General features: G+C 33.8%; 1 protein-coding gene across 19 annotated transcripts in view; it reads left to right on the top strand.

The window, feature by feature from the left end:
• SKAP2 (src kinase associated phosphoprotein 2) overlaps positions 1-12,504 on the top strand; it is a 207,734-nt gene that overhangs the window by 130,283 nt on the left and 64,947 nt on the right. For all 19 annotated transcript variants that reach the window (XM_009452811.4, XM_063814143.1, XM_063814146.1 and 16 more), the window contains 3 exons: positions 6,553-6,677; positions 7,572-7,635; positions 7,993-8,130. In XM_009452811.4, the coding sequence (XP_009451086.1) occupies positions 6,553-6,677; positions 7,572-7,635; positions 7,993-8,130 (327 nt within the window). The remainder of the gene's footprint in view (positions 1-6,552; positions 6,678-7,571; positions 7,636-7,992; positions 8,131-12,504) is intronic.

The raw sequence follows: 12,504 nt of genomic DNA, 5'->3' as shown, positions 1-12,504 counted from the left end.
ATGTTGAAAAAGCATCATACTTCTCTTTTAATATTGTTTTGAATATGTTAAAATGACAGTACTTATATTTGTATAATTAAAAGTTCTGTTGTTTTGTAACAACTTAATAGAAAGCCATAAAATCTTACCTTTTTTCTTCTGATTCATTTGACAGAAACAAATTCTGTCATTTTATAATTGTAATTATATAATTTTATAATTATATCAAGATGATATATGTAAAATGTGTAAGTGAATTCTGATATTTAAAAAATTTAAATTGCAATTCTGTTTCCATCTGGTATGTGAAGGATATCTTTATTCCTTAAGAAATAGGAACCATTAATTCTACTTTTATCAGAAATTATTACAATTTTATAGACTTTTGGGTCTTTGATATGAAAGTATTAACTTTAAAACTTATCACAATAAACTTTTTTTTTTTTTTTGAGACGGGGTCTCGCTCTGTTGCCCAGGCCGGAGTGCAGTGGCACGATCTCAGCACACTGCAACCTCTGCCTCCCGGGTTCAAGCGATTCTTCTGCCTCAGCCTCCTGAGTAGCTGGGATTACAAACATTAAATTAAAGCTATGCCTTTATTTTCTGCCTTTATGGCTAAGAGACTGTCTAACAGTATATAGAAGTTAAAATGTACATCTGATGTTTAGTAGGATTTCATCAACATGCAGAAATAGTCAGGTACAAACTAAGTTTTACTAAGGGTCTGATGACCACGAATGTTGTTGGTTTGATATCTAGTCTCATTTCTACACAAAACCCCAGAGATATATTTCAAGTGGCTGATTTAGCATTGGCATCTGCAAGCTGTATAAACCAAAGGAGAATGTTCATATATCTTTAACTGAGGAGCTGGAACATCTTGCTAATCAGTTTGATAAAATTTAGTGGCAAGGTCTAGTATTGATGGGCATATTTTTCTTTTCCCTACTAATGAGTACTAATACTTGTGGAAATAACATAAGTTATTCACTGAGGGGAAAAGGCCTTCTTAAATATAAGTAGTAGATATTGCTGAACACATTTCATATTTTTGTTTGCTAGCCATTTGTGCCAAGTTAGTGTTCTTGGTATAAGCATCGGAAACCAACTTTGTTTATGCAGAAAGGGAAATTATTAGGAAAATATCAGCTCTCAGAATTGCTAAGAATGCTACACACAGGCTCAGCAAGCAAGCAAGAACTAAGGTAGGTAAGGGGGCTGGATCTTGAGCATAATCCATGAAAAATCTTATTGGGACACACTGCTGGCTTGGGCCTTGCCAAGCCAGGACATGTGATGTTGCCACTGTGCACTGCCATCAATCAGTGAGTGCCATTGCCACCAGAATGGATTCTGAACCCTCTCTTGATCCTTTTGTTACTTACTTGAGATTTAGGTTCCAGTCTGGAGCATCCACTTTGATTAAGTTGGAACAGGGAAAATCCATCTCCCTCCAGCTTCTGTGGTGGAAAACTAAGCCCTATCCCTGACAATCTTGGAATTAAAATAGGAAAGATGCATGGATGCTGGGGAGCCCCAAATAATAAATGTCCATAACTTGTAGGGATGCTAAAAGATTTGGAATTATTTTGGTTGCAATATTTATGCTGTATTTAAAATGGTATGAGAGTGGTTGGTGTTTTAAGCATATTTTTCTGAGAGCCAATGAAGAAGAGAAAAAACAAGTATATTTGCCAGAAAAATAGAAGGTCTGTTTAGATTTTGGTAAGTGGCATTGGAGTGTAGGGGGTAACGTCGGGGCAGTTGGTGAAGGTAAGGGCAAAATAAAAAATGGTGCCCAGTTTTCTGGTTTGGGAGCTTGAATTAATGGAGGTGCCATTTATTGAGATGGGGGATACAACAAGAAATATCACAGTTGTTGGCATCACAAGTGTTGGGAGTGGGGATAAGATGATCTCCGTTGTGGGCACTTTCTATTCAATGAGCCTATAGGACATTTGAGAAATGAAACATATATAGTGAGCAGATGAAGATTTGAATAAACAGTTTTGAAAATGAACTAAAAGTAGAGAATCATGAGTCACAAGTATATTGATAGGAATTTAATTCTTGGAATTAGATGAGATTGCCCAGGGAGAGTGTAATGTAAGAAGAGAGCAAGACTTAGAACAACGCATCATAGCTTTTTAAGAGATAGGCAGAGGTAGAGGAACCCATAAAGAAAGCTGAGAAAGTTTGACCTAAGTTGTAGGATGAAATGCAAAATAACATTTATCTTCTCTACTGTGATTTTGTATATTTCACATTGTATTGAGGACAGTGGTTGTAGTGTGTATCAAAATCACCTGGGGTGCTTGCTAAAAATTTGGTTTCCTAGACTCACCCACAGAGATTCCTATATAGCAAGTGCAGAGTGGTAGCCAATTCTGTGTTAACAGGCATCCAAGTTGATTCTAACATAGGTGATTCTTAAAATATACTTTGAGAAACACCTTTTTAGAAAACAGTGTGAAATGGCTGAAAAAGCAAGGCTTTAGAACCAGACTTTCCTAGGGTCCTGGCTTTTACTGTTTACTATTTGTATGACCGTGAGCAAATTTGTTAAAGTTTGTTTTCCCATCAGTGCTGGGAATATAATATGTCTCCTCTATTGCTTAGAATTATTACCAGGTGTATATGCGATATGTTCTATTAAGTTCTTGACATGTAGAAGCTCAGTAAATGTGAGTTGTCTTTTTGACAGCTTAAAAAACCCCCAGAACACAGCTGTAAACCTAAAAGCCAGTGAAAAAGTAGAAGGAAATTGCTCTTATTAGCCTTATGCATTTTGTTTTGTAGGAAATCAGAGCCAACTGCTTTTTACCTTGAACCTGCTGAATTAGGATTGTGTAAAATTAAGTTACTGGTATAATAGATTTCATTATCTAGTTTTTCCTGGCAGCCTTCAGTTCTGTAGACATTACATTCAAACAGCATGATAGAGGTTAGGTTAAAGTGTGAAACAGAAGCTGAGAGAAATGTAATAGAGGAACAAACACCTCAAAAATTCTGAAGGCATCAATGTGTTATAAAAACTAATACTCAAAATGATACTATGTTAAGAAAACAACATTATGTTTAAAAGATTTGTTTGAAAAGTTAGGCAAGTATATATTTTAGAAAGCTTTCCATCACAATGATTAACATTTTTAAAAGTTTTGGCACTTAAAGGAATAAGCTTTTGCTATTTGTGAAGTTCACCTAGATAAAATATTAGTCTTTCACAGTGCTGGGTAAATGGACTTTATAGCTTTATTTCCTATTTGATTGGCATTTTACTATTTTTGATAATTTTGTTTACAGGTATCCTTGAAACTATCCCAAAAAGCATTGTGGAACTAATCTATATGTAAATTCTTATGACTTACCATATAATGGTGAAGTTTCTCTCTCCAGAAGAGAAACTAATGTGAAAGGAGAAGAACAGTGTTTTCTTATAGCCATGTCTGCCCATTTCACGTCTTGAACTTCCTGTCCTGTATTGGCTAATTGGAGATATGGCTACTTCATGGTTATGGTTCTGCAAAAGCTATTAGAAAGAGTTGTGAGTTTCCTCTGTTCAACCTTTCTGGGCCCATATCCCTACCCAACTTGGATGTTTATATAATTGTTTATCCTCAAATACAAACAATCAGTTGGATAGGTATAGATATTAGTTTCTTTTTATTATTTTTACTTGGTTAAACAACAGCACGTTTTGTTCTGCAAAATTAGGTCTTTCTTTGATGGAATGAAGTTTTCTTTTGCTATATTATGTCTTTGGTTATTGGCATTTATTTATTACTCTTCTTCCAGAAAACCCATTTTTCTTATGTTGTATTTTTGTCAGCCCTCCATATTTATCATACTCCCTTTTGTCCCTTCCCCATCCCCTTATTCTTATTTTCTGTCTGCTGAGTGAGCTTTTCAAGGTATATCTGATCTGATTTTCCACAATGTTAGTTCTACTTTTTATCACTTCTAATACATCATTTGTTTTGCTGCTGCATTTTCCACTTCCTTATACAGCATATTTGTTCCTTATTTTGCCAGTTTCATTTTAATTTCTACTTGTCTCAGCCTTTCCTCTTTTTATTTTATATTACATTGTTTCATCTTTCATCTCTTTCAGAATCTGTTTACTTTTATAAAATATGCAAAGCAGTTGGCTAAAGTTTACCTTCATTTCTCCTACTTTGCTTGTGCTTTCTACTTCTCAAGTGCTATGTTATGTTTCTGTTTTACATAATATTTTTATGGCATCTGTATTTGCTGTTCCTCTTTTCTTATCCTCGAACGAGTACATGTCTGTAAAGTCTGAGATGCTTACCTATAAATTGGATTTGTGGCTTCTCTCTGGTTCATCTCAGTAGAGGCTGATACTGTCCTCCTCTTGGACTGTATCAGAAGTTCTGATACATAGCCCCATAGCATATTTCTAGGGGGTTTGACTAAAATGAATCTGCTAGTCTAAGTTGGGGTTGCCTAATTTTGCTGCCTAATTGTCTTATTTCTAGCTTATTAGATAATCTGGCCCAGAAAGATCTGTTCCCCTCAGTTCTTCCAAACTAAATCTTCGTAGTGCTGATTTTATATCTCCAGGTGTAGACTCCCACTCCTCATGCATTTCCACCTCCATTCAAGCTACATTGATGAGAATTTTAGACCGAAATTGGAGGTAGAAGGCATAGGTTTTAGGTCAGATGGACCTGGTGAGTGGAGCGACTGAACCCTTGCGCAGCAAGGGAGCAGCTTTCCTCTTAAATCTGGTCCCTGAAAATTCTCTTTCTTCTGGAGAGTTTAAGGAAATCTCTCAAAATTGTCCAATATGGCTTTGATATTTTGCCTCACATTACTTCCACTTTTCGTAGTGAACATTAAGTTCCTTTTGCAATTTAGTAGATCATTGGGAAGGTGGCACGAAAGGTGTGATAAGGTGTTCTAGCTTTTATCTCGGCAAACCTGTAATGCTGCGTGCTGGTTTCAAGTGCTTGGTATCAATTTGTCAAATGAGTGAGTGAATGATTTAGTCTTTTTTTGAGAATTTACAAGAACCAACCATGCTTAACAATTTATCATTTTAATACTTTTTTCCCAATAGTTTCCTAGTCAGGTGTCTTATAAAATATATCCTGGGAGTACCATAAAATATTCTGTGAAAAATGATTCCACGGACAAATAATTTTTGGAAATGCTGCATACTAAATTTTTCTTATAGAAGTTTAATTACTCTGTAAATGTACTAAGGGCCCCAAGAAGGCCTGAACTAACAAAACCGCTTAACTCTGTTTAATTCAGCAAAACGTTTCCCAAATTGATTTGATCACAGAAACCTATTAATATCTTTGGGAAATGCTGCTCTAATCTTTAAAGTACTGTATCGTTTTTGTGAAAAACATAGAGTTTATTGTAGAATTTTTTCATGAAATAAACTTTGATTGTTTCTTTAGACATTCAGAGAGATATAAATTATGACTAAATGTGATTAGAGTTTTCCAGGAACTGAGATTTTTTTTCTCGTTTGATATTTTGAACAAGATATAATCTTTATGACCTAACGTATGTTAGTTACTTTAGGCATTTAACTTGTGTATTTAAGAAAAGGAGATATATCTTTTACTGGTACACTGAACTGAGAAAGCACACCCTACAACATGAAAGCATTTCTGTATTTGCCCCGAGCTCAGTAAAAGAGTTTGTCCCTACTCATGGTTTTAATATTGTTTGTTAATCTAGGAAATAAACCTATAGCTGTATAGTTTTTCTATCAAAATGGTGTAACTGGGTGAAGTAGGAAGGTTGACTAATTTTATTTTCAGTTTCAGAATATTAAGTCCTTTGTTATATTCGCACTTTACTTGTCTTTAAAATAATATCTGACCAAAGCTCTAATCGTCTTTTGCCTCTTTATCATGTGAGATTCAAATGTGCTTTACTAGTTCAACTGTTCACTGACTGGATAAGAAACTTTCCCTCTATTTTTGGTAACTAATGCTTCTGTACTTGCTTTACCACTCTTCTTTATCCACATAGTTTTTTTTTCCTTCACATCTTTTTCGTCATGAGTAGTTTAGTTTAGTTTTGGTTTGCTTTGTAAGGTTAGAGATAAATTTATACCAAGTTTGGAGACCTTTTTTAAAGAAAACTTTTGTTTTAGAAGCTTCTTTTTGGTGGTGGTGCTGGGGAGGGAGAGGTGAAAGGAGATAACAGTAAATAAAGCCCAACAAGTTTTCAGCTGGACAGATCTTCCCGCTGGCCTACTAAATCTGAAAGAGCCAAAGGTTTGTGGTGGGTTTGTCTAGCAAGTTCTATGTTCTAGTTCCTGAATTTTCCCTACCCTAGAGTGTCATGTTTCCATACTTCCTTCTGAATAAGACCATGATCTGCAGACCTCCTTGTAAGTCCAGTCATCCCTAATACTTCCATGTTTCAGAATTAAAAATGATTTCTAAAAGCATTACCTAAGCATTATATTACTAAAGCAATATGACCAAAAAATGTTATTTCCAAGAATTGATGAAGAAATTTTACATAAAAGATAATTGAGCATTAATACTTAGTAAATGAAATTCTAACTGGTTTTATCTTCAACAGACAAACAACAGAAAGGTGAATTTGCAATAGATGGCTACAGTGTCAGAATGAATAACACTCTAAGAAAAGATGGAAAGAAAGATTGCTGTTTTGAAATCTCTGCTCCTGATAAACGTATATATCAGGTTGTAGTTTTTATGTTGCCTTGAAATTAAGTTGATAAAATGTTTTGATTTCATTTATAGAGACATTAACATTTGATTAATACTTTCCTTGACATGTTAACAATAATAAAAATACTGATGTTTAAATATATTATGCATTGAACATTCATATAAGAGGAAATTTTTAAAAATTTCAGATTAGTTCACACACTATCTTCTTGAAAAAGATAAAGAGAATATATAATTTATCAATTACTTCACATGTTGCACACATGTTGCATAGAACATAGGTGATCACATGTTGCATAGCACTAGGTGATCTTCCAAAAGAATTACATAGCAGAAAGAGTAAAATTATCAAAAGAAAAATATCAGAGTGATAATACATATTGTATTGCTTAGGAGTGTGGGAGAAAATGAAGGTAAAAGTACACATCAGCTCTGCAATTCAATAGCTATCAGCTAGGCATCAATATGGAATGTATGTTTAATAAGTTTTAAATATCTGAGATTGCAGTTGAAAGCCAGTTAATTAAGTTGTCAGGTAGTGTGTTGGAATCTGACAAGAACATTTTTAAGAAAACTGTATCCAGCAGTCTAAAGAAATTCGTGGGTGTCTTCTAATTGTCAAGGGCAAATTTTGTTCATCAGTTCTGTCTTTGACATTGATGAAGAGAAGCAGCTTTTTTTCCTGCACAGCTGCCAGCTGCTGATCAGCATTTGAAATTCATCATCCTCTGCTTCAATTGCATAAATTTGTCAAAATTAACTGTACATTATAAGAAGCATCCTTGCAAGAAAAGTTCCACTAGACATGAAAAGAATTACTAATAGTCTTAAAGAAATGGTAAGAATACAACATACCTTTCATTCCTACTGTGGTGATTTTCGTTCTTACTGTTTGTTTTATATTAGTTTACAGCAGCTTCTCCCAAAGATGCCGAAGAATGGGTACAGCAGCTGAAATTTGTATTGCAAGGTAAGATAAACCAATCGAACAAGTTATCACAGTCTTTAAATACTAAATAACAGAGTAGTTTGGGTTTTCATATACAAAAGCTTATTGACTTCTGTGAGAATGACCAACTTGAATGTGACTGTTATTAATACAGACTACTCACTTCAGATTTTAAACAGCATCTTTTCTATAAGTACCAATTGGCTTACTTTAAAATTCACATATTTACAAAACAATTTTTAAACATGTTTTTAGTTAAGGACATAACATATAACAATATTGTTGTTACTTTGTAGGGCTGCATTTATTTATAAAGTATAGTTTTAAAAATATCTTCTGCATTCTTTTAAAATTTACTTCATGAAATGTGTTTTATAGATATGGAATCTGATATTATTCCTGAGGATTATGATGAGAGAGGAGAATTATATGATGATGTTGATCATCCTCTACCAATAAGCAATCCACCAACAAGCAGTCAACCAATAGATGATGAAATTTATGAAGAACTTCCAGGTATTTACTTTCTGGTGATTCATTTAAAGATTTTAGGGCTGTGTGTGTGTGTGTGTGTGTGTGTGTGTGTGTGTGTGTGTGATTTGTCCTCAAATTGACAACTTGAGTAGAAAATGGTGACCTACTGAGAACAAGGACAAAGAATATCTTCAAAACTCTATTTTACAAAAAGGGTTCTGCTTGAGATATTTCAAGTGAGTAGATGTAACTTATGAAAAGTGAATGAAACATTAAAATGAAGCAGATACAATACTAATCTCTTGGGACTTTTGGCTCATTAGCATTGTTTATGCTACATAATTTTTTAATTAAAAAATTGACTTGCCTTACAGTTTTTTCCACCAACTCACACATCATTTTTTTATTTATACATCTTGGAACTTCCATTAACCAGAAGTTCTATGCACACCCCATATGTTATCAACTTCTGCCTCGTATTTCTCCTTGCTTGTAGTATATTGCACTGTCTCAGGAATGTTGTTGAACTATAAACAAAGGCCTTTTGAGGCTTCAAGTCTTCCTGTTGATATTTTAGCATCAATATGGAATAAAAAAGTTTTCTTATTCCAAATGCTCAGACCTAGTTTAGTGTTTACATGCCTGTCTGTTATGTAACATAAAATTAATTATCTATTAGCTACTTGACTTGCGGCCATGAGGATCAATCTAAAATAAAAAGATAGACATCTGAAATTTAGGAAACATATGAAAACATTTAGGAAATTGTATTACTAATACTCTAGGCTGAAATGAGCTTTTTTGGCTATTAAAAAATCAGTAGTTAGAGAAGAAAAAGGTATCATAAGCAATATAAGCAAGATTTAACTAGTACATCTCATTAGAGAGGCCATTTTGCTCTGAATATAACAATTTAATGATGTAATGTTAAACCTTTAAAATTGATTTCAAAAATACTTAAAATGTTCCAAATTAATGTAGAAATTTCATTTTCAAGGCAATACAGCATAATAACAAGAGTATGAACTTTAGAAGAAAAAAATTTAAATTCTGGCTGTACCATTGACTAGCTTAGTGACTTTATAAGTTAATTTCTTCATTTATAAAATGGAAATAATGTCATTGGGAGGGGTAGGTGAAGTGATTTATGGAAGGCTTTCAGCATAGTGCTTGATCCCACAATTAAATGTAACATCACCATCATTTTTGTTTTATTATTGTATCTGGTGAATTCTTGCAAGTGCTTATGTGGTGGTACAGTAATGGTTTTCTAACCAAGTAAAAAGTAATAATTTTAACAATATTATAAACTTAAGGTACAAAAACTATGTATGCATCTACATATTGTATTTTACTACCCCAGAAGATTAGTATAAAAGTATAATTTTATGGGGAATAGTGATCTGTGTATTTCAGTTATTTAGTGGAGCTACATGTTTATTAACCCCTTCCTTTCTGGTTTACCCTAAGGAAATGGCATCTGCTGTAGCATCAGTTATCCTCAAGTAGGGAAGAATATTCCCTGGCTGCTTGTTTTTGGTCACACCATATCATTAATACAATTATTTTAGTATTTTAAAATGTTTCAAAGAACTTGTGAGAATGTATACTCATAAAATGGAAGAGTGGAATACATTTAAACACGATATTACTGCCATTACATCCTTTTAAAACCCTGCAATTAATGTGTTACATTACAATTGTTGAAATAACTGTTAAGTTCTGTATTTTTTCAATTTGGCTGTTCTCTCCCCACCCCTAAAGAAAAAAAAAATTGATCAGGAATAAAGACCAGGTATTCATAGTTATTTTCATAACAAAGACCTAAAGAAGATCTAAGTAGCTTGAAATTTTAAAAATATGAAACATCTTTTATTTTTTCTTACTGGAGATATTATTCTTCATTCTTCCTTGCCCCCCTCCTCACCCACCCTCACACATAATTGTTGGAAGTAACTGGTTACTTTTTAAGTAGTGTTACTTCTTGCTGTGGTACTGGGAGAAATTTAAGCTGCCCTGGAATTTCTTTTCCCCTGCTTGGGATCCCCAGTTGCTCTGCAAAGTGATTGAGCTTGATGGAGCCTGCACCTGTGCCCCTGGGAAGGAAGCCGTTGTAGGCAGCTGTGGAATGTCTAGTTCCCTTCTTCCCCAATGTAACTGAGAGCTGCTTCAACATCTGCACGGCTCAGCAAGTTTGTCAAGTTTGTGCCAACGGCTACAGAGGGGATTTTTCTAGTAAAGGCCCTAAAGGTGTCTCAGAGTTAGAGGTTTTGTTTGATTAAATGTCTGAAACTAGGAAGGTAACTTTTTAAATTAAAACAATTGTCTCTCTTTCAGGACAAGAATTAAGCTTATTGCTTTCACTTCTGTGAAATTTGAATATAATTTTGATAGAGGAGTTAGAACAATGGAAGAGCAGTAAGCACATTTACATACTGTTGATATTTTTCCAGTTCTGTGCAAAGAACTATGTATCTCTGATATCTGACTGGATAAATTCCCAGAATTAAATAATACTACAATTTCAACACAATTTTCTGTCAATTATGCATTGTTGAAAACTAATCCTCTTAGTTGAAAGATGAGGTATACAAATGTATTTGAAGAGAAATCTAAGCATTTATTATGCTACTTTAAATCACAAAGCTCTTTTTCTGAGAAACGAAAGCTCTTACTCTAATAAGTGTATTTTTTAAAAACTATGAAATAAACCTGCAGTGTTTTAAGTTTCAAGAGTAAGAAGAAAACGTGGTTTTAAAAATTGCAATGGGCTGGGCGCAGTGGCTCACGCCTGTAATCCTAGCACTTTGGGAGGCTGAGTTGGGTGGATCACTTGAGGTCAGGAGTTCGAAGCGAGCCTGGCCAACATGGTGAAACCCCGTCTCTACTAAAAATAAAAAAATAAAAATAAATAAAAAATTAGCCGGGCATGGTGGCAGGTGCCTGTAATCCAAGCTATTCAGGAGGCTGAGGCAGGAGAATCACTTGAATCCGGGAGGCGGAGGCTGCAGTGAGCCAAGATTGAGGCACTACACTCCAGCCTGGGTAACAGAGTGAGACTGTGTCTCAAAAAAAAAAAAAAAAAAAAAAAAAAAAAAAAAAAAAAAAAATTGCATTGCATAATATCCCTTGAAAAATGTTTATAATTCTACAGGAATCTAAATTGTTTCATTGTAATTGTTTTTCAGTTAGAATATTTAACTTCATTACAGTACCTTCTGTTTAATTTCTTGTTCATTTATTTTTAACTAACTTCGTAAAAGAATAGGAATAAATTTGTAAGACTTCTTTGTGTTTAAGGGATTTATACATATGTACAAAAGAGTTGCGAGAATGCCATTTCTGGGGAGTATTAAAGGTATTTGGCTTTTCTTCAAATATCCTAATCCTTTTACATCTTTTATGTCTTATTGCTTATTAGCATAGGCCAGTCAGGTTTGTTTACATTGTAATAATACTATAGCATATTTGTGTTTGTGCAGCTAATATATTGATCAAAATGTGTTAAACTGTTTAACATGGTAATGAGTTCATTTGGCTCAGCACAGGTTTGTAAATTTATTGCTCACTTTTTCATTAGAAATACAGAGGAGTGTCTTTGTCTCATTTTGAATCTCAAAAGGGGAAAATAATACTCGTGAAATTGCTGCGGAAACCAACCCTGTTTGCTCTTCTCTTCTACTCACTATGTCACTTGATTTTTTTTCTTTAATGGCAGGAAATTTTGCAGAAACAACAACAAAAAGATTTTTCTAGATCTAAACTGAATAGAATCAGCCTAGTAACAAGAATGGTAACCATCCATTAACTTATTAAATCTGTAGCTTTCAGAGGGATTGCACTTGAAATGTCTTCTGGCAAGTGGACTGGAGGAGAGAGGGCAACATAAAACAGGAAGACAAATTTCTATTCCATTAACCTATTTTTTTTTAAGTGTGAATTCATTTTTTTTAAAATTACAATGACAGATTGAACTATTCTGAGTCAGAAAAGGATATTTTTATCCTTTGGCCATTCAATTACATTTTAAATTTATTCAGTCCAACTATCTGCATCTAAAATAGAACATAAAGTAAAATGCAGCTATAATTTTTTTCCATGAGACTATTATATATACATAAAAAAGAACAGTGTTTGGGTACTTTAATTTGAAGTAGTTTACAGCAAATGGACACAAATGCTAATTTAGTCAATAAGTGGTTATAGGCCCCCAAAATACATTTTGGCTTTATTTTCCTCCTGAATAATTATCACTCATATTACTAAGTTAATATCAGGGTTACAGGGGATCCTGCAGTCTGTGGTATTAACATTGTTTTAAGTGATAGTAGATCCTGACTTCAACCAAACAATTTTTCTCCTTTCTTCTTTGGAATGCAATGGAAAGATGTCAATTAATTTTCATAGAACCACATA

The sequence above is a fragment of the Pan troglodytes genome, chromosome 6, assembly GCF_028858775.2.
Source record: "Pan troglodytes isolate AG18354 chromosome 6, NHGRI_mPanTro3-v2.0_pri, whole genome shotgun sequence".
Lineage (NCBI taxonomy): Eukaryota > Metazoa > Chordata > Mammalia > Primates > Hominidae > Pan > Pan troglodytes.
The sequence above is the reverse complement of the archived record's forward strand: the minus strand, read 5'-3'. Positions and strand labels throughout refer to the sequence as shown.